The 25,903-nt window shown below is 47.5% G+C and overlaps 2 protein-coding genes across 3 annotated transcripts in view; both read right to left on the bottom strand.

Annotated features, from left to right (window-relative positions):
* Positions 1 to 482: 482 nt before the first annotated feature.
* On the bottom strand, positions 483 to 20,437 carry CATSPER3 (cation channel sperm associated 3). The gene is made up of 8 exons (XM_069484455.1): positions 15,919 to 20,437; positions 13,844 to 13,997; positions 9,193 to 9,432; positions 4,243 to 4,425; positions 3,396 to 3,536; positions 2,908 to 3,027; positions 1,951 to 2,108; positions 483 to 996 (listed from the first exon to the last, which is right to left on the bottom strand). The coding sequence occupies exons 1-8, from the start codon at positions 16,014 to 16,016 to the stop codon at positions 891 to 893; spliced, it is 1,200 nt and encodes a 399-aa protein (XP_069340556.1). The 5' UTR covers positions 16,017 to 20,437; the 3' UTR covers positions 483 to 890.
* PCBD2 (pterin-4 alpha-carbinolamine dehydratase 2) overlaps positions 13,943 to 25,903 on the bottom strand; it is a 50,180-nt gene continuing 38,219 nt past the window's right edge. The window contains exons 3-5 of one of the 2 annotated variants that reach the window (XM_069483644.1): positions 22,321 to 22,401; positions 20,634 to 20,746; positions 13,943 to 13,997 (exon numbers count right to left, since the gene is read on the bottom strand). In XM_069483644.1, the coding sequence (XP_069339745.1) occupies positions 20,651 to 20,746; positions 22,321 to 22,401 (177 nt within the window). In that variant the 3' untranslated portion in view covers positions 13,943 to 13,997; positions 20,634 to 20,650. Of the gene's footprint in view, positions 13,998 to 20,497; positions 20,747 to 22,320; positions 22,402 to 25,903 lie in introns of those variants that run through there. The other variant, XM_069483643.1, reaches the window with a different exon arrangement.

Raw genomic sequence — 25,903 nt, 5'->3', positions numbered from 1 at the left:
GCCACCTGACCCTCTGTCTGAGGTGGCACTGCCAAGGTGACAGCCTCAGGCATGCTCTCCAGCAGTGGGCCCACGGTGGGCACTGCCAGGCCTCTGGGCTGGTCCGTCTGGAGCAGGGCAGCCACCTGGCCCACCAGGGCCCTCCATCGTGGCTGGGCCAGCATGCCACCAGGACTTTGGCAGCTCCAGTGGCCATCTGGCACAGAATGACACACAAATGTCCCCTTTTAAGCGAAGAGCCCTAACTAACCACACGAGGCAAGCAGCCCAAAGTGCCTGCCGCTGCCGCTGCTCCGGGCCCTGGTGCCAGGTGCCCTGATACTACCAGTGGCCGCCCACAGCCCGGCTCCACACCCACAGTGGAATCCTGCCAGTCACAGCTGCGCCCCTCGGGCGAGCCTAGCGGAAATCAGGGCAGACTTCCGAAAAGAGGTCTCTGCAGCAGCGGGCCCACAGAAAGATGTGCCTCTGTGAGGGGGACCACCGCACAGGTCAGCCCTCCGGCTCCCAGGTCGGCAGGGCAGCACCAGCGCAAAGGGCTGCGCACTGGACGGGCTGCTGGAGGCCCTTCTCGGTCTGAAGTCCTCAGGCAGCTTCCCCGGGCCCTGCGGCTGGGAGACTGGAGCCAGTGTGGCCCCTGGATGTGGCCTCCGGCCAGAGCAAGTCTCGAGCCTCCTTCTCCCTATGCCCTGGGTCTGCAGGGGCCTGGGGGTGGGGGCGTTCTGGGGAATCAGACTTCATGAGCACCTACCTACCCAGCCCCAACCCCTGAAAGTGGGGAGACGCCGTAATCACAGCAATTCTGGAGAGGCCAGCTCAGAAAGCCTGTGTTTAATGGGGACCCGTCACAGTCTGCGCCGCCCTCGGTGCCTGAGCGCCCACGCGCCCGGCTACGTCTCATAGACCTCTTCCGAGGACTGGTTCTGCTTCCTCTGGGGCAAGTCTTCGAGCATCAGGCCCAGCACGTGCGCGATCTCGTAGTACAGCTCCTGAAGCCTGAAGAGAGACCTGCGGTCAGGGGCAGGCGTCAGGCCACCCGGCCCCACCCACCGCATACTTGCACCTGTGCGCTCGCCACACCTGGCAGCCGTGGGAGCAGGGAAGAGCACGGAGTTCAGAGCCAGATGGGGCTGGGTTGGAACCCCAGGTCTTGTACTCTGCCTGAGGCCCCCTGGAGTAAGGGGGGCTGGAGAGAAACCCCTGGGCTCTGGGAGAAGTAATGTGTGGGGTGCCCAGGCAGTGCCTGGCCACTCTTGGCCCAAAAGTGGGCGTTCCTCAACCCTTTCCTTTTTAGTCTCTCCTGTCTCTGAAGCCCTCCAGTGTCCTTTTATTGAGAAGCCAGGATAATCATGTCTGTCCCTGCTCAAGAGCCCACTGTGGCTCCCTAGTGCCCATGGCCCCTCTGCCCGGTTTTTACATCTTTCCTGCTCCATAATGGCCCATCATAAATAATCCCAGCGAACTTACACTGGGCACAAGCCCCAGGCCAGGTCAAGCTCAGAGCTCCACATATGCTGGTTTCATTGAGTCAGCCCAGCAGCCCCTCAGGTGACAGACAGATGGGAAAAGGGCAGAGACTTGCCCAGGGTCACACAGGAAGGTAGTGGCAGAACCAGGCCAGAAGCCTCAGCTCCTGATTTGCCACCCAGTGCTCTTTCCTCTGCCCTCTGAAAGGGGTTAGTGAGCAGGGCTGGAGAGTCGAAGGAGCTGGCGTTTAACCACACGCCACGGCAGGCTGCGAGGGGCAGGGGAGCGGATTCCCCCAGCCAAGGCCTGTCCACACGGCAGTCCACCCTGTGTACACATGGAATCTTGCATCCCCAAGCGGGGCCTTGTTCCACCCCCCTGAACATCAATCAGCCCACTGTCCCCCTCGCTGTCCTGGGCACCCAACCCAGGCCAACCTCGAGGAAGCCCCGGGGACCAGGAGAGGCTGGGGCTGGGACTGACTTGTACATAGTAGCATCCTGGTTATCCAGAGTGGAGAAGTAGACGTTGATGAAGGGTATGCTAGTGCTGAAGTCATCCAAGACCATGGGGTCCCTGTGCCGCAGGGTTTTCTTAAACTTCTCCACCAGCTCATCGAAGCTTTTGTATTCAGCACGTTTCTAGAGAGGAAAGCATAAGGAAAGAGCAATGAGGAGGAGAAGGTGACAGCCAGTCTGCACAGAGACCTGGAGACCCTCCACAGTGAGCCCCAGGCAAAGGCCTGACCCTGGCCCAGGAGGAGTCTTGAGCCCAGTTGCAAGTTCATCCTGACCCCCTGGAGGATGTGGCCGCCACCAACATGAGGACAGGTGGCCCACGAAGGAATCAGCTAGAGTCTGAGTGCGGCCCAGCACGGCCTCCCCCATGGCCAAACCCTGGGCACAGCCAAGACAGTCAGACGTCCCACCTCAGACGAGAGGCCGAGGAAGGCGCACCCACCCAGCGAGGGAGGGCTCCGCGTGGGGTGCTCGGGCACTTGGGCCGGGAGAGAAGAATCACCCCCGGGCCCCAACGCTGCATCCTGCCTGACCGGAAATCTCCATTCTGTTCTGCTCATTCTCGTGCTGGTTTTACAAACACGAGCAAACTGAGGCCGTGTGACACCCTGTCAGAGCCTGCGCATCTTCACCCACTCAGTGGCCTGGGGCCACGGCTGCTGGGCACAGAGAGCCCTCAGCCAGAAGCTGCGGCACCCACTGGCCCCGAAGGGGTGCTCTGCCCACAGAGGGAGACGTCACAGTCACAGCACCCAACACTCCAAGCGGTTCAGAGAAACAAAAATGCAGGAGTGAAACCTGACTCTGGAAGTACAGGCAGAGGGACCTGCCTTACCTACGGCCACAGATCCCTGGGGCCACCTGCCCTCCACGCAGGCCCCGAGGCCGCCCCGTCTGTCTACCTGCCGCGGTGACTGCCCACCTGTGTCTGCATCAGCCTGTTGACCTCCTCCTGCTGCCGCCTCAGAATCACCTGCTTCTCCTCCATGAGCGTCGCGTGCCTCTCCGACATCAGCTCCCGCTCAAACTTCCTGATGGAGTCCTAGAGAGGGGGATGCCGGAGGCTGGGGCAGGTCGCGATACGCCCCCGCCCCCGTCCTTCTTCTCTCCTAGCCCTGCGCTGTGCACAGGCCTCGGCACAAGACCCCTCCCCACGCACAGGACCGGCCCCGCCAAGTGCCAATGCGGCTGCGGAGGCTTCCCAAGCCCGGTCTCGGCGGCCACCACTGCATGGCAAGGCACGTGCGTCGGCGCAGGGAGAAGAGTCGGCCCGGTGAGGAAAGGGCCCACCCAGCCAGGCCACCCCAGGGCAGGAGGGCGACACAGCTCAGAGTGCTCCCTGCAGACCTGGCCCAGAACTGCACCTGCCACACCTACCCCGACCCCCGACCCTCACAGGCACGGCCTCACCTCGGTGTGTATGATCATCACGCCCACAAACATGCTCAGGAAGATGAAAGAGGCAAGCAAGATGAAGATGATGGTGAACGCCCGGCTCACAGCAAAATTCCGACTGTCCAGCTGCTCCTGCAGGTCTGTCCAGCCATCGACCTGCCAGGCCGGGGAGGGCATGCTGAGGGCCAAGGCCCCGAGGGGTGGGCCCCCTTCTCACCCATGCTACGGGAGTCCCAGGCCAAAGGCCTCTTCCCGCCCCAGCCCCGCTGGGGGAGATGCTGGCTCTGCCTCCACATCAGTCCTCCAAAGCCTCCCCAAGCCACCAGCGCCAGCCTACGCAAGGTGGCCCGGGAAGGCCGGGCACCATGGGTGGACACACTGCTGGCCCCCATGTCCTGGGCTCTCTGCTCTCAAGGCCTCCCAACCTCCCCCAAAAGATACTGCCTCTCTGCCAGGCCAACCCTGGAAAAGACCCCACTCTTTCCAGAGCCCAGCAGAATCTAGACTTCCAGACTTGCGCTTTGTGTGTTTATCCTGGGTGGATTTGTGGTAGTTTGTTCCCCAAAAGGCCATGAGACATGGGTTTCATTTATAAATTAAACTTAATCTAAATGCATTATCATCTGAGGCCTCTTTGAGAAGTTTTTTGACCCTGTGAGACATAGGGGAACGCTCTAAGGAGCCTCGAGATTAGAGACACAGATGGAGCCCGGCCAGGGCCCAGCCTCTGAGTGGGGCCAGCCCCAGCCTCCCAGGCCAGCTAAGCACCCGAACACGGGCAAGGCCCCATGGGAGCCCCAGCACGTCCTCACGCTCATACCACCTGGGCAGTCCCTCTCTCCACTGTTCCCAAACACAGTACCGTGGCCAAACTGAAGAGGGTGAAGAAAGCTACAGCCAGATTCCCCCAGTTATTCTGGTCACCCCCATCTGGAACTCCAAACAGGCAGAAGCCCAAGACAGCAAAGATGTACATCAGGATGAAGAGCAGCAGGAGCACGGAGGCCACGGTGTAGATGGTCTGTCCCACGGCAGTGATGAGCCTCTGCAAGGAAGGAAAACCGCAGTAGGCAAGGGCGCCGGGCTGGGTGGTCCCGGAGGACAGAGGTCGATCTGCCCGGTTCATAGCTAGCCCCAGCACTGGTGCTGTGCCTGGCACATGGGAGATGCTCAGGAAGTGTCAGCCGGTCAGATGGATGGATGGATGGATGGAGTGAATCAGCTGTGCCAAGAGCGAGTGCTGGATCAATCTAACAGTGGTTTGCCAGGGTCTGGCATCTACCTCCAGCCACCTATGGGCAGAGCGTGTGTGCTGCCTCAGGTCCAGGGTGGCCTCCCCACCAGCACCACCAAGCACTCCATTCTCACCCTGGGGTGTCGTGCTCCTGCTTCTCAGCTGAGGGCCAGCCTTAAACGCTCTTTGCCCCACGTCCAGGAGGACTAAGGGAGCCCCCCTGGGAGGGAGAATGGAGAGTGTGCGGGGAATGTGGCTCTGCATTCCTCTGGAGGAAGGCTGGTCTCTGTCCTGTGACTGCAGCCTTTCCGCCATGAACCAGGCATTTGTTTACTTTTGCCCATTTGTTGACACTGCCCATTCCTGGGGAGCACAGGATATGGCTCCTCTTCGTTCATTCTCTGTGCCCCGGACTCCGGCATGTAGTGGCTACTCAATGCATGTTCACCTACCTAGAAGTTTCACGACATAATTTCAAGGTGGTAGGCATTTTCGCTCTTCCCATTTCAAAATGAGGAGTCAGAGGCTCAGAGAAGCAAAATGTCTTGGCCAGGATCATACTTCTGTGCAATGGCAGAGCTGGGACCACTCCCAAGCCCTTTGCCCCGTGACACCATTGTCAAGCACTAGCAGCTCTGAGCACAGAGACTGTCTACTGGCTTAGCACTAGGAAAGGAGCAACTTGGAGCTAAGACACGGGACGTGCAGTCTGGACAGTCTGGGGTAACTGAAGAAGCAGAGACAGCCCCAAAGGCTGGGCTCCCTGTACGTGCACTCGCCTGGCAGCTGCCTACGAGGGTGAATGCCCGCCTGATGCCTCCCTCCTGTCCCTGGGGGAAGAAAATCAGTTTTATTGTATTAATTGCAAAACAGCTGAGATGTGAAAAAAAAAAATTGCCTTCCTCCCTGCCACAGAGAGGTAAACCTCTTCCCCCAAAACTAGTGAGACTAAAGCAGCGAGTCCTCACGAGAAACGCTACAATAGCATCCCATCTGCGACCAGGTTCGCACAGCAGGAAGCGGGGAGGCCGCACAGCAGAACGTGAGACACGCGCAGAAGGGTTGGAGCCATGGGCCTGGCTGGGTCTTCCGCCTCCAAGACAGCCCAGCGACCCTGAGAGCGGCAGCGGAGCAAAGGTCATGCTCTCTGGGAAGCCCCATGCAGAACCCCAACAGCTAGTCTTGGCCAAGTTCTTAAAGCACAATCCAAGCAGGCCTTGTTAGAGTGTAGTCCAGAAAGGTGCACAAAGGTGAAGTCTCTGTAGACTTCAATTAATACAAAGTAGCACAGAGGTGCAAGTCTCCACCGTCAGCAGCTCCAGCTCCCCCCGGACAGCACACAGAGGGCATGTAATCCAGGGTCCCAAGACATCCCAAAGGCTACAGGAGAGGCACAGCCAGGGTGGCTGGCGATCCTCAGGGAACCACTGTGGATACAAGGCTCCGCTTAATGACAGGAAAACCCTGAGGCCAAACAGGGGTACATGTTTGGGTACATGCTGTGTCTGCATGTCCACGGGTCTGGGCATGTCTATGAGGACCAAAGGATGAGCAGAGGCCTGCAGCCACCAAGCAGGCCTGGCTTGCTCTGGGATACGGCAGGCCAGCAGGGAGGCTGCCTGGGCTGCCCCTGCCAGGCCCTCAGCCCCAGCACCCCCAGGCCTTTGCCAGGCTGTCGTAATGCACGACACACAAGACAGGGGCACACGCCAGGCAGCGGGGGCCCTCAGCCCCACCAGGTGTAATCTGGGCCAATGCCCCTTCCTTCCCCGACAGAAGCTCCTCCTGCCCCCAGTCTTTTCTGCTTCTCTCCTCCCTGCACGGCCCTGGGCTTCCTCTCCCTCAGCCCACTGCCCACTGCCCACTGCCCCCTCCTCACGTGACTCCCACAGGCCCTGGCACCGTCATCCCACAGTGACCTCTCTCCTGGCCTCACCTGAAAGTCCTCTCTTACCTGGGGACATCACTCCCAGCACCCTCTCCACGGAGGCTGCCTATTCCCCACCGACCTCAGCTCTAGGGGCCACCCCTGCGTTGTCCTCAGAGCCCCCGCCTCCACGGGCAGAGCCTCTGCTTCCCGGCAGGGCCAACCTTCCAGCCTCCCACTCCTCCTCACATCTCGAAGGCTCTGCCTCCAGGATCACCACCCCACCCTGCTATCATCCTGGGGACCTCTGGCATCTTTGTGAATGACCCGCCGTCTTCCAGGCCTTTCCATCTGGTGACCCTGGTGGCACTCCTGGCCCCTGTTCCCTTGGTGCCCAACACTCCCCACCGTCCGATGACTGCCTTGCTCTGAGGTGCCCACCACCTGACACTGAACACCCAGGGACCTGCAGTCTTCTTTCCTGTCCACCTGCCTTACTTTCGTCCCCACTGACACCAACGCCCGGCACGTCAGCACTCCCCTCTCCTCCTTCTAGGACACATTACAGCCGTGGTCCCCAGCCCCTGGGCTGTGGCCTGTTAGGAACTGGGCTGCGCAGCAGGGGGTGAGCAGAGGGCGAGTGAGCGAAGCTTCCTCTGTGTTCACAGCCGCTCCCCATCGCTCGCATCACCGCCTGAGCTCCGCCTGCTGTCAGATCAGCGCGGCATTAGATCCTCACAGGAGCAGGACCCCTGCTGTGAACTGCGCACCTGAGGGATCAGGGTTGCGGCTCCTTATGAGAATCCAATGCCTGACGATCGAGGTGGAGCTGAGGCGGTGATGCGAGCGCTGGGGAGCGGCTGCAAATACAGATTCTCATTAGCAGAGAGGTCTGACTGCACAGTAAATATGATGTGCTTGAATCATCTCAAAACCCTTCCCCGCTTAACCTGGAAAAACTGACTTCCATGAAACTGGTTCCTGGTGACAAAAAGGTTGGGGACCGCTGCGTTACAGGATCTGTCTCTGGCCTACGAACAAGGGCAGCCGCTCCCAGGTCTGAAACAGAGAGTGTCAGGATTTGACGTACACTTTAGAGATCGCCCCTTGCTTCTGCGCTTCTTCTGCTCGGGGCTTTCAGGTCTGTGGGAAGCCGTCGCAGGCATCCAGGTAAAGACTGAAGGTGACAGTGATGCAAAGATGTGGACGGGTCAATAACTGTTCAGGAGGCTGTGCAGCAAGACTTTGAGAGAGAGGAGTCCAAGCTGACACTCAGATTTATGACTTGGCAATTGAATGGGCCAAGAGACAAAATACTGGAAGAGGCGCCAGGATTTTGGATTTGAGGTTGGGGATGGGGAGGGGGCAAGTGATGGCTTCCAGTGTACACACACTGAGCTTGAGGGGCCTGTGAGACACCAGCAGGCAGCTGGGTCTGAAGGTCAGAGAGAGAGGCGCAGGCAAGTGCAGGACCTGGCCGGTGGAAGAGATCAATAGACAGAACACGCAGAGGGAGAAGAGGTGGAGAACTCAGGAACAGTCCTGAGAAAACAACACTTACGGGCCAGGCAAAGAAAAAAATGCACCCAAGAAGTCAGGCTGGACGAACACCAAGAGAAGCCAGTGACGAGGATGCCAAGGGAAATGGCCACTGGATTTGGTGACAAAGAGGTTGTTGGCAACCTCTGAGAGGCTAAGGAATCTGGAGTGGAGGGAAAGAAGCCAGGGCATAAGTGACGGAGAAGGAAGCGGCGAATGGAAGTACAGACACCTTTTTCCCCGACGCCTGGCCGTAAAGGAAAGGAGGGGGAGGGCGGGACTGTGTTGTTTGGGAGGGGACACACACAGGCACGTGACTGCATGAGAGCAAGACGTGAATGCGTGTGGGTGCGTGGCAGGGGGAGCTCGCTAACAGTCTCTTTCTCTTCTCCAGCCAGCGCTGGGGATCCCTGAGTGTGGGGCAGGCCCGCGGCAGCCGGCCGCACAGCCCTGGGCCAGGGGCAATCTCTCAGCAGGATGGGCTGACACGTCCTGACACACATAGCCCAGACCAGCCCTTTCCTGGGGAAGCATGGAGACTGGGTGCAGAGCCAGGGCAAACACGCTGCGTGTATGTCCGATGCCTGAGGGCACGGTTGAGTGCAAGGGGTCAGCCTTGAGGTTTTTTCTGAAACCTGAGTCTAGGAGAGGCTGGTCACTCCATGACTTTCAGCAACCCAGAGAGACTTCTCAGCACAAGCAGCACTTTCAGAGCTGCCTAACAAAGTAATGAGACTATTGCCATCAAGAGAAGCAGCAGATTTTCAGCTGTTTGGGGAAAGCGGCCAGTGGCCAAGGCCACCAAAAAGCTGGAGACTCCTGGGTGTAGGTCAAAGGATTTGCAGCTGAAGAAAATCCGTCACTTTGCAGCGTGGGAGAGAGGAGAAGTTCAGGCGGCCTCTGGAGTCAGACACACCTTTCAAATCTCAGCTCTCACATTTAAATGCTGGGTGACCTTGGGCCTCAATTTCTTCCTCTGTAAAATGGAGCTAATAATACTTTTCTTACCATTGTTTTAAGATTCAATGAGATAATATTGGTAAACCAACCTGCCACATAGTAGGACTCAGGAACTGGGAGATAGCAGTAGAATCATTATTTCCCAGGGGTTGGGGGGCAGATGGGCCCTACTGCCTGGCCTCCCAATGCCGTGGCACCCCCAGGGCACTCACCCGGATGCCCCGGCTGTAGGGGATGAGCTTGAGGATGCGCAGGGACTGCAGGCCATCGGCAATGTGCAGGTAGGGGTAGTGCTTCCCCTTGATCCTGCGGAGGGTGTAGGGGATGAAGATAATGAGCATGATGGTCACATCCAGCAGGTTGTAGCCATCCTTCCAGTAGTCAATGGGGTCCACGTAGACTTTCATGGGAATCTCAGAGCTGTAGATGGACATAAAGATGATCTCCGAGATCTGCAGGGGTAGCAAGGGTTGGAGGGGTCAGACCAAGCTGCAGAGCCCTGTAGTCCCGGCCCTCCCTGCCTGGGCCACCCAGTCAGGTGTGCAGAGGGTGCTCCTGTCTCCTGCACGAGAGAGAAAGCCAGGCGGAGTCGTGGCACATGGCAGATGCTCCGTGCGCCTGAGTCCCTTCCCCTTCAGTGTCCTCCCTACCCGGCAGCCCTGAGCCGGGGGCTAGGTTGGACCCCGGGTGCTTGGCAATGACTGAATGACAGCCAGAATTACGGCACAGGCCCCAGTGTAGAGCAACTCAGTGTGTCCCGCAGCCTACACATAAGGTTTCCCAAGGGAAGATCCCAAGAGTTTTCTTGCCAACCCGAATATATAAACTATATAAGGAACACAGATGAAATACTCAAATATCTACTTCTATTGAATCTATTAATTATACATACTTAAAATCAGTTAACTAAAGTCATCTGTTTCTGAAGAATATTCTGCTTTCCTTTTCACTTTTACACCTTAGGAACCAATCAAACTCTCCTCAAGCATCTACAACTCCAGTGACTTTGCTTTTATCAAGAGGTACTTTCTGAGTCATCTGAGTTCCCTTACCAAGTTGACTATCACACAAATCCATTCATTCGTTCACCGGAACAGCTGTGACTGAGCACTGGCCACGTGCCAAGCAAGCTCCGTCTCAGGCACCGGAAAATGCACCAATGGATAAGACGGAAAATGCCCAGCCCCCGGGACGCTTACAAGGGAGTAGACAGTAATAAGCGCTTAAACAAATACATATGGAATGTAACATCAGGTAGGAAGGAAAATAAACTGGCCAAAGGAGATAGAGGGACTGGTCAGGCTGGGGACAAGCGGTCCTGGAAGCTATTTTTAAGAAAAGGTGGTCAACGGAGGTCTCGCTGAAGCCAGAAATGAAGCCAAAATTCAACCCAGGAGAATGCTGCCAGGAAGCTGGGGAACGGTGAAGGCAAGAGCCCTGAGGAGGGTGAAAAGGAGTCTGCGGAGGAACAGCAAAGTTAGCAGGGCTGGAGCAGAAAGAGGGAGAGCGGGGCAGGAGGTGCGGGTGGAGAGGCCGACCATGCAGGCCTGGGGAGGACTTTAAATTTTAATCTCAGCCTTGGAGGATTCTGAGCCAAGGAGTGATCTGAACTGATTTACATTTTTAAGACATCTCAACAACTTCAAACAATTCTTATACGTTTTATTGTACACATGTGCAAAGTCTCTCTGTTATATACCTAGGAGTGCAAATTACTGGGTTGTAGGACACGAGCATCTTCAGCTTCACTAGATTTTGATGAACTGTTTTCTGAAGTTATTGAACCAATTTACTTTAATATCATCAATGTTCCTGTTGTTCTACATCCTTGCCAATACTTCCACTGTCAGACTTCTTAATTTTTAAGACTTAATTTCTAATACTTCCAACTGTCAGTCTGATGAATATGAAATAGTATCTTGTTTTTTATTTTAATTTTCACTTCTCTATTAATGAGATTGCCATCTTTTTATATGTTTAAATTGTGAATTACCTGTTTCTAATCTTTGCCAAATTTTCTGCTGGATTGTTTTGTCCTTTTCTTATTGATTTGGAAGACATCTTTTACAGATTTTGAATCCTAATCCTTCACCCGCTACATGTATAACAAATACCTTCTCTCACCCTGACCTTTCACCTTTTTAATGCTCTTTGAATTTAAAATTTTAATGGAATCAAATTTATCAAAACTTTTTGTCACAGTTTATTTATTTTGTATCTTAAGAAATCTTTCCCTCCTTGAGACCATATAAATATTCTCCTATATTTGGTTCTAAAAATGTTAAAGTTTTGCTTTTCAAGTTAGGTGTTTAATTCGGCTGTGGATGCTATGAGATAGAAAATCAACTGTATTTTCCCTCCATAGGGATAATGATAAAGATAGTCAAAGATAGAAATGAAGTAAGACAGTAACTTGAAGCCATACAAAAAAATAAAGAACACTGGTAAAGCAACTATATAGATAAATACAAAAGCCACTATTATTGTATTTTTGGTATGTAATTCTTTTTTTAATATGATTTAAAATTTAATGTTATAGTTAATGGGTACAAAATGTATAAAAGAGTAATTTACAACAACAAAAACTTAAAAGGAGACAGATGGAGCTATGTAGTTGCTTTACCAGTGTTCTTTATTTTTTTGTATGGCTTCAAGTTACTGTCTTGCTTCATTTCTATCTTTGACTATCTTTATCATTTCTTTTAGGGCAGGTCTACTAACAACGAACTCCCTCATTTTTGTTTATCTGAAATAATCTTGATTTCCTCTTCACTTTTGAAGGATAGTTTTGCTGGATATAGAATTTCTAGTTGACAGTTTGTAATGTGTCTTAGTGTGGAAGAAAAGAAAGAAAGGAAGACTCTTCTAGTCCCTTCAGATGGCTCAGTGTTGGGGTGCTCCTTCAATATTAATATTTACAACTCTACTTTAGTCTTCACTTCCTGCTTGCACTCAGCCTGAAGATCAGCTAAAGGTGAAAGCGAGCTTGGGATCTTCTCAGGTCTTAGTTCTAAGTATTTGTCCTACCTGGGCAAGGGTGGCTTTCTAAATTCCTCCATATGCATAAGAGCTTCTCAATGCCCTAATTTACCAAAAACTTCCCTTTCCTGGCTTTCAGCATGTCCACTGATCGCCTCTACTGCTTTTTCTTTTTTTTTTTTCTTTTCTTTTCTTCTTTCTTTTCTTTCTCTCTTCCTTCCTTCCCTTCCCTTCCTTTCCCTCCTTCCTTTCTCTCTCTCTCCTCTCCTTTCTTTCTCTTTCTTTCCTTCCTTCCTTCCTCCCTCCCTTCCTTTCTTTCTATCTCTCTCTCCTCTCTCTCTCTCTTTCTTTCTTTTTTGCCCCAGGCAGCAATAGGTTGTTCATATGCCTTTCAATGTTTGTAAGAAATTCCTTCTGCCTTGAGAAGATTCCAAGTCAGGTAAAACAAATGCAATCACCTTCCATCAGTCCTTCAAACAGCCCTCAGGTGAAAACAGACCAACACACTTCTTTCTTTGAGAACAAGATCTGCTCTGCTGCCTCAGGAAACAGGGACCAGGGTCCCACACTGGTAATGTTGGCTACTGTCTTCAAGATCATCACCATTCTTGGAGGAAAATGGGACAAGGGCAAGTAAAAATATAACAGAATTTTCTATATATACACACACACACATCTATATATATAGAAAATTTTTGCGTCTCGTCCATGGTGTCCACATACTCACATACAATGACAGTCTTATTTCTTCCTTTTCAGCCTGTGCAAATTTATTTCTTTTTCTTGTTTTATTGCATTAGCCAAGACTTCTAGTGTGATGTTAAATAGGAGTGGTGAAAGTGTACACACTTGCCTCTTTCCTGATCTTAGCAGAAAAGCATCAAGTTTTTCACTATTAAGTAGGAGGTTTGCTGTAGATTTTTTATAGATTTTGTTTTGGTTTGTTTCTTAACTTTTGTTTTTAATTGACATATAATAATTGTACATATTTATGGGGTACAGTGTGATGTTTCAATACATATATGCATGTGTAATGATCAAATCAGGGTAATTAGCATATCCATAACCTCAAACGCATGTCATTTCTTTGAGGTGACGACATTCAAAATCCTCTCTTCTAGCTATTTTGAAGTATACACTACATATTGTTGTATATAGTCACCTTACTGTGCAACAGAACTTTTTCCTCTTATCTAACTATAACTTGGTACCTGTGGACCAACCTCTCTCCATTCCCCCTCCCCACTCTCCCCAGCCTCTGGTAACCACCATTTTACTCTCTACGTCTACCAGTCAACTCTTTTAGATTCCACATATAGCGAGATTATACAGTGTTTGTTCTTCTGTACTTGGCTTATTTCACTTAATATAACATCCTCTAGGTTCATCCATGCTGCAAATGACAGGATTTCATTCTTTTTTATGTCTGAGTAGTATGCTATTGTGTGTATACATGCCACATTTTAAAAATCCACTCATCCATTGATGAATACTTAGGTTGATTCCATATCTTGGCTACTGTGAATAGTGCTGCAATAAACATGGGAGTGAGATATCACCTCAACAGACTGATTTCATTTCCTTTGCAAATAGACCCAGTAGTGGGATTGTTGGCTCATACGGTATTTTCATTTTTAAGTTTTTGAGGCACCTCCATACTGTCGTCCCTCTGGCTGTTCTAACTTACCTTCCCACCAACAGTGTGTAAGAGTTTCCCTTCACAGCTGCTCCTACCACCATTCTCACAGATTTTAGAGTATATGTTAAAGGTCCTTAGAATTTCTACAGAAAATTTCTTGAGACAAAATGTCTTAAAAATCTTACAATGTTTCCAGAAATAAAACAAGTAAAACAGAAGAAAATGGACCCATTTTGTCTGCTTACCTCAAGAAGTCTGAACAACTGGTATCTTATTTTATAACTGGTCCACAAGACCATGAAAAAGGCATTCAATGAGACGGTGCTAATCATAATGATCTGAAAGAGACGACTCGTTATGACTCTCTTCACAAATGCCCGACACTGATCATCTTTCCTCCTGTCAAAAAGTTGAATAAGAAGTATGGTTATGTCACAACAGGGCTAGATCCCCACACAGTGCACACCTTTTTGTAGGGACAAGAATCTGCTTTCCCCCCTCAGTGAGTATAAATTTACATATACTTTTAAGTAGCAATGAAACGTTGAATAATTTGGTTGATGCCTTCTCATAAAAAAAAAAAAAAGAAAAGAAAAAAGAAAAAAATGTTGAGTAATGACCACTGAAATAGGCATGATGATCACCAATAGTCTGTCCCCACTCGGTTACTCAGTTTCCTCTTCCTGGACCTCTGAAAAAGAATGGTCACCACTCCTTCTCAAACAAAACAAAGTGTCATCTTCATTTACTCATCCAACAAATCTTTATTCAGTGACAACCACACGCCAGGCACAGGGGATACAACATGAGCAAAACTAAGTAAGTATTGCCAGTCTGCCAGGAAGGACTGATAATAATCAAATAATCACCCATACACATACTTACAAACCAATGATTAAAAACTGAACAGCTTAAGAGAAAATGGGCACATAATCAACTCATGAAAGAAATAAAAAAGGCCAGTTAACTTCCCCCAAAATATTCAGTAGTGATACGAATCAGGGAGATGCAAAGTAAAGCCATTATTTTTGTTTATAAAATTAGCAAAGATAGAAACATAATATTTAATGCTGGCAACAGTGTAGAATGATGAGGCATTCTCATAAATTCCCAGAGAATGTAAATTGACCAACTTTTCTGAAAAGCCTTAGAACGGTTCATATCCTCTGCCCCCACCAATCTATTTATATTCCGAGAGAATATAACTGGAATACAGACAGTGACTTTGGCTAAAGATGTTTACCCCAGTAGTATTTATAGTATTGAGAACTTGAAAACAACTTAAAAGTCTAACAAAAAGGACTGGTTAAATAAATTATGGCATATCCATCTCATGAAATACAGACATTAAGCTATTTCTATGAATTTTTCATGATCTAGAAAAATGTTTATGAGCCACTGGATAGCAAACATAAAAACAAGATACAAAAGTCTCTGCTCAAAATTATCTCACCTGTGCAAAAAATAGGTTGAAAAATTCAGCAGGAAATATGCTAAAATGTTGATAGTGTCTGCCTATGGATGATGAGCTTATAGGTGATTCTTTTTCCTATTTATATTTACCTGTGCTTTGTACTTTTTCTCAAAGAGTATGTATTACTTTTCCCCCCATTTGTTATATGTAACAAATGAACACATTCTCATAACAGTGAAAAAATATATAGAATGTATAAACTTCCCTAATCTATAAAAACTAGATGTGTAATTTTTATCATCTGATTTGAGATGGTGATTATTACCCAAATAAAGCCTTCAAATTGTCTAACACAGTAGCTGATAGAAAAGGACAAAACGGGCTGGGCACAGTGGCTCACACCTGCAACCCCAGTACTTTGGACAGCTAAAGCAGGATGATCAGGAGTTTGAGACCAGTCTGTGGGACACAGTGAGAACCCTCCATATCTATAAAAATTAAAAAATTAGCCAGGCATGGTGGTGCACAATTATAGTCCCTGCAGGGTGGGAGGATCACTTGAGCCCAGGAGTTTGAGGTTACAGTGAACTATGATGAGACCATGCACTCCAGCCTGGGTGACAGAGTAAGACCCTGCTGGAAAGGGAAGAGGAGGGGAGGGGAGGGGAGGGGAGGGGAGGGGAGGGAAGGAAAGGAAAGGACAAAACTGAGTCAAACTAGTCTACAGGTCAAGTAACAATATGCCAACCTCACCAATAGAAGAAACCAGATTTATCAAGGACATGCACCTCAATTTGGGAAGCAGATGAGAGTATCTGAGGGAAGAGGCTAAGAAAACACTCACACCCTGTCCCCACACTTCCAATTGTTCATTTCTTAACAGCAATGGAGATAGAGAATATTTACTTAAAGTTTCTGAATCTTGCACAGAAATCCGCCAGCTTAGCATCAAGCAGTGAACTAAAAACGGCTTTCGAGCGGTTCTGGCCTAAGAATCGAGACATTTTCCAAATTTTCAATTTTTATTCCTCGCTTTTATCATCCAACAGAAAACCTCTGCTTAGGGATTTCCTCGGCGTCTGAATTCCACGAGGCAGCAGGGAAGTATCCATGAAGGGAATCCTTGCTTTATGAGGTCACCGTGGGGCATCCAGTGCATTCCTAGCCTACAGGCCCCGAAAGGTGAGCTCCCCAGCGTGCCTACCTGCGGATCCTCTCTTCCCAAGGAGACTGGGAGTGCCTCCGTTCAGCAAAAAGGTTATGGGCACCCAGCAATCATGAGGCTCTGGGAGTCATTAGAGGTAAACCAAAGACACTCCCTTCTTCAAGAAGTGCCCTCATCTGATAGACAAAGGCCCTTAATAATGTGTTAGGAAAAGTTAAGGGTCATAGGAGGGGGAAAAGCAAAGTTCTCTGGGGTTCCAGCACAGCACTGGTAACACTTTGAAGGACAAGGCAAGATTGTAATGGGTTTGAACGGATTTGGGCTAGAGCACAATAGGAGGAGCAGAGAAGGTAACCTCCGCCCTGCAGCGGCTGCCTGCAGGCATGGAGCAGGCACAGGTAAACCCCCTGAATAGAATGGATGGGGCGAGCCTGTGGGAGAGACACGTTTTAAGTAAAGAGCACAGGGATTTCTGCTCTGTTTAACTCTTGGAATTAATATATTCTCCTCACTCTCCTTCTTCTCCTAACTGCTTTGGCTTTCCAGGCAAATCAAGACAGAGGGATCTGGGTAGTCCTGTGTTACATGTTTAGGGGCTAAATTGGAAAATTTCCTGAAAACCTAAGTTCTTGAGCTGTAAGAAAAGGAGGTAACCACCCCCCCACCTCTGCTGTCCCCGGTATTCTAAAACAGGTGGATATGACCCTTCCTGGTAGGAAAAGAACTCTTGTAGGGAACCAATATACAGAGCTGAGAAATATCTTATTTACTCATTTTCTCCATTTAAAATCCTCAACAGCAAAACTTTAAGATCACTATGATTAACATCCCCAAGATTCAAACTTTGTCTCCATCTTCTCCCTCTACGTGCTCTCCCCCGTGGATCAGCTCCTCCTGTCACTGTGACTGCCCCTTTGGTCATAGGTCCCCTCATGCCTCTGGGGCTCCTGCCCAACGTCCACCCACAGTGGCCTCCTGGGGTCGCTGCTCCAAGAGAGCCTGAATCAGTCCTCTGACCGTGGCCACCTGTCCCAATACGTCCATGTGCCTAATCCCCCGGGGCACAGAAGGCCCTCAGTAATCGTGCACTCTGCAAATACACAGACTAATGGCGTCGGGGATCCTCGTGCTCACTCAGCTGGGCAGAGTGGGATTTCATCTCCAGGAACCATCAACGGCGTGCTTCTGTGCCTCCTCTCTTTATTTATCTATTTTTTTAAGCTCTTCAATGCCAGCAATGTGTGTTCCCTCTTTAAGCACCAAAGCATACTTTCAGGGAAAAACAGAGGAGATTAAAAATGTAAAGAATTCTTTCACAACGCTTGGAGGGGTGAGGAAAGACAGCCAGCTGAAAGCAGCACAGAAGAGCCCAGCTGTTCTTAGCATGCGACATCAGCACAGCCAAGCACAGCCGAAAGCCGCTTCTGAAGTCACTGAGGAAGACATTCAGTCTGGGAATGACATTCCAGCTGAGTGAGTAGAAAGCAATAGGAAATCAGAGGTGACAAGCTTGTCCAGGGCTACTGAAGTCATTTATGTCGTCTCACTGACAGGTGGGCAGGACAGCCGCCCGGGATGAGAAGCCAAAGGCTTCCCTGCGAGCAGCGCTCCCACTGCCTCACGTGGGCAGCGCCGGCCGGCCGCAGGCCGCAGCAGCGGGACAGTCGGCGGCCGGCAAGCGCGGCAGCTTGGCGACTCTTGCGCCCTCTGGACAGGGCCGTTCCTTTACTCGTCCCGAGTAACCAACACTGAAACACAAAGCTCACTTATTGTAGCCAAACCCTATTACAGCTCTTGATGTTTCACAGAAACTTTTACAAAACTGAAAGTTACAAGTTCCACGAGCCTATTTTTGATGCCAGATTAGAGAGTACGCAGACTGCGCCATGCTACCACTAGCACTGGGCTAGTCAGCGCACTGACGGAGGTCACGCGTGTGCTGCGCCCAGATCCAACGCACATGCTGCTGCTGTCTGTCTGTGGCGAAGACAGAGACAACCATGCTTATTCTGTTGATCCAAAGATTTCCTGAATCTCACCAATGTCAGAAAATAACCATTATTTTCAGAATTTCCATTAATTTCATTTTAGGAAAGGACACTGTCGAACATACTGGCCCTGGCTTTCTCTCTGTGGGGGTCATGCAGGGGGTCACAGGTCATGTCTATTTAACTCCTCTCTACTCCAGTGATCCTTTCAAACGAACACGGAGGGAAACCAAAGCTCGCCACGTGAGAGCAACACGGCCATCACGCAAAGATGTGGAACAGACGGGAACTTCCGGGCCTCCAACTTTGACAATGTCTCTTTTAAGTTGAAATGCGAGTTACTTAGAGCAAGTCTGGGGATTCGTTCTGTCAGAATTTACCACAATGAGTATTTCCATAGGCTTCTGATACGGGATCTTTGATTCTCTACAGTAAGGTTTCTAAGTTCCAGCAGATGCAACACCCCTTAACATGAGCCTTATGTGAAATCCCCATGTAGATGATAATTAACTGTATTCTCAGGTCTTCACCACTGTAATTATGAGCTATATCCTGCCTTCTCCGCTGTGCTATATGTGGCGTGTGTTCACACAGCCGTCGGGTTTAGCCTCTCAGACTCACATTCAGAAGAGGGAAAGGGATCCATTCAGGGTGCAGGGAAACAAGCTAAATCCCACCACCATGGAGCAAACACACAAATCCAGAAGGCAGAACAGTCTTCAATACAACTGACCCAGTTTTGACGATAACTCAATTACACGGGAAAGAGGGGAAAGGGAGGGGAGCTTGCTCCAGGTTAATTTCATTTTGCCTGAGCATAGGTCGCACCAAGGGATCGTGGTTTATTTTGTCAGGTATGATAATGACACTGTGGTTTATACAAGAAAATGACCATATTTTCTAGAGATACTTACAGAAGTTAGTAAGGGTGCAGTGATATGCTATCTGGGATTTGCTTTCAAAAACTTTAGAAAAGAAAAAGGAAACGGCATTACATGAAGCAACTGGGGCAAAATACGTGCAATTGCTGTATCTGAGTGATCAGTATATAAGGGTTCAATGTACTATTCGCTCTATTTTTGAATACGTTTAAAATTTTTCATGTTTAAAAAAATTCATGTAAAAAAACTGAAGCATGAAACTAAAAACCTTTGGTGATAAAATGTATAAAAGTTCCAATCTACAATAAAGCAAAGAGTTTCTAAAAACACATAGCTTTATCTTTTCCTTTGAAAAAGTTCTAAGACACAGAAGTTCTAGTGCCAAGCTCTGGTTCCCCCAGCAGCCACAGAGCCTGAGCGGCTCTCCCTTCTCTTCCCCTCCCTGCACACTCCATCCCTCAGGGCTCAGGGCAAATGACCGTATCTGCCTCTCCAAGGCCAGCAGTACCAGCCAGGAACTGGCTTCAGAGAGCTCAGCCTCCTTGGCATGTCCCCAAACGGTTTCTCAGGTTTGGGATGGGGGTGAGCTGCGGAGGGGAAGGTTGGCTTGTTGTAATATAGACTGATTTTTCTGGCCTCTAAAGTGAGGTGGTTACAAAGATGATCCCTGTTAAATCTCACTGCCATGATGTTTCAGGGGACTAACACATGCTCCTTGGATAAATATATATGCTCTTTTAATCTGTATCATAGTCTCATTAGTAAGTACATTCCTGAGTTCCTTAAAAGAACACTGTTATCGCAATTTTTAAATAACAGGGTACACTTTATGCCTGACAGTGTCCTATGAGTAGAGCTCATTATTGAATAGCACCGAAGTGGCTTCTAGCTTCAGTGACTGTAGACCTTCAGTACAGGGGTCACAATATGCAAATGATGAAAAAAAGTGACCCTTTGGTCCTCCTCAACTCAGTAAGTCAAATAATGACCTAGCAAGTTGGTTACTGTGACAGTGAATCCTTGTATTGCCACACCTTCTGGACACCCCGGACGAGACGTCCTCTTCCTTTGACTCCCTGTCCAAAAAGTAAAAACAAAACATACCAAGATAGCTCATCTAATTTTTGTGACTTTTATAATCTGATGACTTATGTAGTAAGAGCAGCTACTATCCAAATCAACTTTGGTGTCATAAGAATCGTTATATGAGGTTAAAACCCATTATCTGCAGAGTTCCTAATTCTTTTTCCGCCTACAACTATTCTCCAATACCTTACAACAATGCACTTGTAAAGTCACCGTAATTGTTTGAATTTCTGAATTATGAGATGTGTGAATGCTCCCCCATCCCAACTTGTAGTCTTTAAGAACGACATTTCTCTTTCTGAATATTACCTGGGTTGGTTTATCTTATACATGTCATTAGATATACTGAAAAGTACCTCAAGCTCAAGTTTAAATCATTTTCTATTTAAGCACTAATTTTACAGAATGTAGCATATAAAGGTGAACTCAATTTACAACTTAATTTGTTTAAGTAAATTGCCTTCACAATACATTGTAGCTAAGATGTATGTGAGATTTTACATGCATTTGGGGAGAAATCACACAGAAGCAGCTGCTTTTTCAATAAACTTGGCCAACTTCACATCTTTTTGGGTCACTCCACCGTAGTCATGCGAGGTCAGAGTTATCTGGACCTAAGAAAAGAGAAAGCAGTTTTTAAAACCCTGAGCTGCAATGCATAGTACTCTCCTTTGGTGGTTCAGAAATCAGTCTATTATTCGCCATTCACATTTGAGAATTTGGGGGGATTAAATGATTTAGAAAATACTACATTATGGTAAGCAAAGCATTTCCAAAACCCAGCAAACTCCAGGGGCACAGTCTATATCGGGCAGGCTCAGCAGCTACTCAGGGTAACAATTCCCTTGTACGAAAGAGGCAATTCAGCTGCCAGAATCTCAAATCTTTTTTTTTTTTTTTTTTTTTTTGTTGAGACAGAGTCTCACTTTGTTGCCCAGGCTAGAGTGAGTGCCGTGGCGTCAGCCTAGCTCACAGCAACCTCAAACTCCTGGGCTCAAGGGATCCTGCTGTCTCAGCCTCCCGAGTAGCTGGGACTACAGGCATGCGCCACTATGCCCGGCTAATTTTTTCTATATAGATTTTTTTTTTTTTAGTTGTCCATATAATGTCTTTCTATTTTTAGTAGAGACGGGGTCTCGCTCAGGCTGGTCTCGAACTCCTGACCTTGAGCAATCCACCCACCTCGGCCTCCCAGAGTGCTAGGATTACAGGCGTGAGCCACCGCGCCCGGCCTCAAATCTTGTTTCTTGAAAAAAAAAAAAAAAGAGAGAGAGAGAGAGACTGACTGAGGTTCTACTTGAACTCCCATTACTTTAATTACACCAACTATTTTCAGGCCACTGAGAAAAACCAAGCTAACAAATGTAATATCTGAGTTATGTAATGTTAAAAAAAAGCACACTTCCAAATTGGGGGAGTTGGGGAGGGAGTAAGGAATGGACTGTTGCTTCTTGACAAATTGATTTAAAAGCAAAAGCAAAATTATGGGCAAAGAGAGGCAACTAGGAGAGAAAAGTTTATCCTCGTACCAGTGTGTTTTGAATTACTGCAATAAATCACAAGAATATCATGAAATTCTCTCTTTTTTCAAAGAGGACTTCCAATGAGAAAATAAAACCTCACAGAAATCTGGATCATAAGATATTCCAAATGGCATGACCATAAAGACAAGGACACTTCTGGAGGGACACTTCTTCTCACCGTGCACCCTGAAAACTTTTTAGTCTGCCCTTTGTCTTAAATAAATAAGGTCAGTTCCCACTGAGGATCCAGAATTTAATAAACAGTTATTATTTAAAACACAGTTCTTGAGCAAATTTAGTTCAATGAGATAAATAAAGCCACACTATGTTATTTGCTACCATTTCTTTCAATAATTTACCTTAAATTAAAAAATGTATCTGCATGGCTGATATTCAAGCTTAATTCAGGAGCCTAATTTGGCCCAATATTCTCATGTTAATTTCAGTAGAAGCCAAGCATGAAAATAAAAAGCTTATTCACTGTTCTTATGAGCAGACCTGAATATTTGTTACTAATTTGTTATAATATACAGAGATTCTGAAAGAAAGGATAAGGGAACACTTTCTTAAGCACAGTGACATTTAGCTGCACAAGATGACAAGGAAGAAAGAAGGTTCTTAAACTCCATAATTAAGGTGATCCCAAAATAAGGCAATTTCATTACCTTGTTGTACACATTGAACCATTCTGGGTGATGATTCATCTTCTCTGCTTGCAGGGCAACTCGGGACATAAAGCCAAATGCCTGTATGAGATGAAGTCAAGAGTATGTTACTGATACTGTCCTCCGCCCTGTGCCTGAGAGATACCAGAGCAAGCCAACCAGATAAAGCCTGGAGAAATCAAATATGAGAGGATTGCTCTCTGCAGGCCTGGGGTAGCAGCGGAGCAGGACTGTGACCTGCTGCTGGATGGCAGAAAACAATCAGGCTCAAATAAACAAACCAGGAAATTGGTCTCACCCAGTGACCTGTCTGGACTGTTTAATTGTCCTCAGGACGAGACTCTCCAAAATAGCATGGGAATAATTTTCCTTCAACCCAGTGCCCTGGGTCTCACTACCTGGCCCTAAATCTTAGGGGCCACTTTTCTTGCAGCCCTGTTCCTTTTGTCTCCAGTGACTGGGTTGTAACTAAGGCATCAACCACAAGTCTATGGAAAAAGGTCCCCTGAGTGCATCTTAAGCAAAAGCACATCCCACTGCCGGGGCCAGACTGGGGCGAGGGAAAGACGGCTGGCGTCTACAGTGAAACAGAGGACTGGCTTGCCTGTCGGGGTCTTCTTGCTACTGCCCCTGAGGTGACAGTGCACCTAGCCCGGGACAGAAGACAAGCCAGGAAAGGAAAAGAGGGCTGCAAACCTTGCCACAGACCTCCGTGTGGACCTCAGGGCTCTGTTTTCATACCACAGGGAAAGTGGAAAATAATTTCGTTAACCAGAGGCAAACTTGACCCGAGAAGGGAAAAAAGTTTTTTTGTTTGCTTTCAAGTTTTGAGGGTAATTGCACACAATAGGAGAGTCTGTCTCTACTGTGTGCGGAAGGCAGAAGTGCTTGGTAAGGCTGGAAGGGACCGGCACGTTAATCACACAGTTGCACTGGAATTCACAGGGCAGGCCCCGCTACACCCACAGAGACATTAATAAATGTCTAACTGCATTACCTCTATGCAGAAAGACCAATATGATGTCAGTTGGGCCATGGGTTTTGGGTCATCCAATGACATAAGGGCACATTTCCTAGCTAACAGTAAGAAACATGGAAGACGCCATTTTAAACAATTTGCTACCACTATGGTTCCCATCTCAGAGCCAGTTTTACTTGGGATGAAGATTTCCACTTTGACCTTCAAGGCCTGAAGGTGTTCCCTGTTATGAAAAGAGAGAAAGTCCAAGCAAAATCCATTTAACCATGTATGGAATTATCTGCGGAAAAACAATATTCACTCTCCCAGCCCTTCCCATTATGCGAAGGGAGAGGACAAATCAGAGGTGAAAGTCTGTTTTAATTAATCAAACACAGAGTTAACCTGTATTAAATGATATATAATGAGCATTTCTACTCTGCCTATAATGCCTTATTCTTGTTTAGCACTAGAAGATGTACCAAGACTAATTATCATCACAGACAGACAGTAATACAGTCATTTAAGGAATGGCCTTTTGAGCCGAGGAGTCCTGGATTCAAACCCTGACTCCACCACTCAATTGTCTTGTGAATTAACTCTGTGCCTCAGTTTTCTAATCAGTAAAATGGGGATAATTCAAAAAACATGTGATAATTCTAATTTAAAAATGAAATAAAGTATACAAAGATCCTTAGCACAGCATTTGGCACAGAATATACCACTATCACTTCTGCTTCTGGCAGAACTATACAAGATAAACCTTATAAAACACAATGAGAGGCGAAAAGTTCTCCCATAGGCTTGAAAATCTGGTTGTTGTCTCCCAAAAGAATGGCCCTTTCCTCTTCCTATTTGTATGAACAGAGACTCACACACATACGTTAACACCAAACAAACAGATAATATCTTGTGGGGTAATGTCCTGCTGCACACTGACTTGGGGAAACAGCTTAAAGAAAAAGAAAGTATGTGGGCCAGTCACTGCCCAAGTTCTCAAGGTGTGTGGCCACAATTTCTTTGAATCATGACATTCTAAAAGGTCCAGAGTGATGCCTAGAACCCTTACCGTTTCCCAAGAGCCAAATGGATCAAGTGGATGACTTGAACACAGTCAGAAGTGCTCCTCAAATCTCTGACCACCAGAGCGCTATCCACACAGTAGAAAAATCCATTCCGTCACAGATAGGAGACTGGCAAGGGAACACACCCGCAGCCTAAGAGGCATCCCGATCAAGGGAAACGCATCTACCATATCTACATAAAATTAAAAAGTAAAAAGGGACATACCCCCAGACTGTCCAGTTTGCATTTTCCTCAGCTTTGCATTATTTCCCTTCAACTGTCACATAATATTTTCATTTAATAAAATACCACAAAGCCATTTACACAAGATTTAGTCCTAATTCTTCCTTAAGGAAAAGAAAGCATGATCTGCTCTGGGAGCAAAAAGATAATTCATTCCATAATCCTTCTTCCATAAACACAACCAAATAATCCCCAAAATATTTATTTATAAATCCACAAATTAAAAACATCCATAACAATACACATTCAAGTTCAAACGAAAGACCTACTGCAAGGAATTTAGATGAGTGAGTGAATAAGAGAGGAAAAAAGCAAAACTTCAAAGGGAAATTTTGATTATCTGGAATACAATGAAAAAGAAATATGACTGAACACCTGACTTAGCAGACAGTGCAAAGCATGCGTCCCTTCTCTCAAGGATTTCTTTCTACAGCCCTAGCTATTTGCTTACCAGGATTCCTCTTGGATCTAAAGGCCTTGAGCTAGTTAGAAGTACAGGCTTTCTAAAACCATTCCAATCAAAGAAAGCGGGAAACAGCTCAAGAACCCAGTAAAAGACTTAGAGAACAGAACCAAGAAACTGGGCAAAATGAAGTAAAAATCAACAAGAGTTTAGAAGAATTAGAAAATAATAAACGTACATGGCAAACAAAGGAGACCTAACATAAAGATACTTTTTGTCACTTAATAGAACAAAAAATGAAACAGAAAAAAATTGGAGATAAAATTTAAGAAAAATTTCTAGAAATAAAAGATTTAAATCACTAAATTGTAAGAATTCAACCATGTCTATATGTCCTAGTAAAGTTAATGAACTTGGAAGATTAACAAATCCTTTCGGCATCTAATCAAAAAGATCAATTCACCTATAAGGATGGAAAGAATTTGCTGACTTCAAATTTCCACATACCAACATCCAACATTAGAAGTCAGAGGAGCAGTGCCTACAAAGACTTGAGGAAACGAAAGTGAAAACAAAGAATTTTATACCCGGCTAAACTGTTGTTCAAAAAATAAATGCAATAGACAGACATTCTAGAAATGTAATAACTCAGGAAATAATTCCCACTCATCCTTACTGAGGAAACTATTAAAGGATGAACTATAAGTAACGAAGAGATGAATGGAGAATCTATATCAAACATATTGGTGGTGAGCAATAAATTTATTCAGCTCCAGGAATATATTTAAAACAACTGTGGAAATTACAGCCACAGAATGGAATGCAAATGTTATAAACTACTAAAGCAGTTGAAAGAGAAAGGGCAAGAAATGGGGAAGGTAGAAGAAAGTAAACAAAATTTGTGAAAGCTGCAC

The sequence above is a fragment of the Eulemur rufifrons genome, chromosome 10, assembly GCF_041146395.1.
Source record: "Eulemur rufifrons isolate Redbay chromosome 10, OSU_ERuf_1, whole genome shotgun sequence".
Lineage (NCBI taxonomy): Eukaryota > Metazoa > Chordata > Mammalia > Primates > Lemuridae > Eulemur > Eulemur rufifrons.
This window is presented reverse-complemented; position numbering and strand designations above follow the sequence as displayed.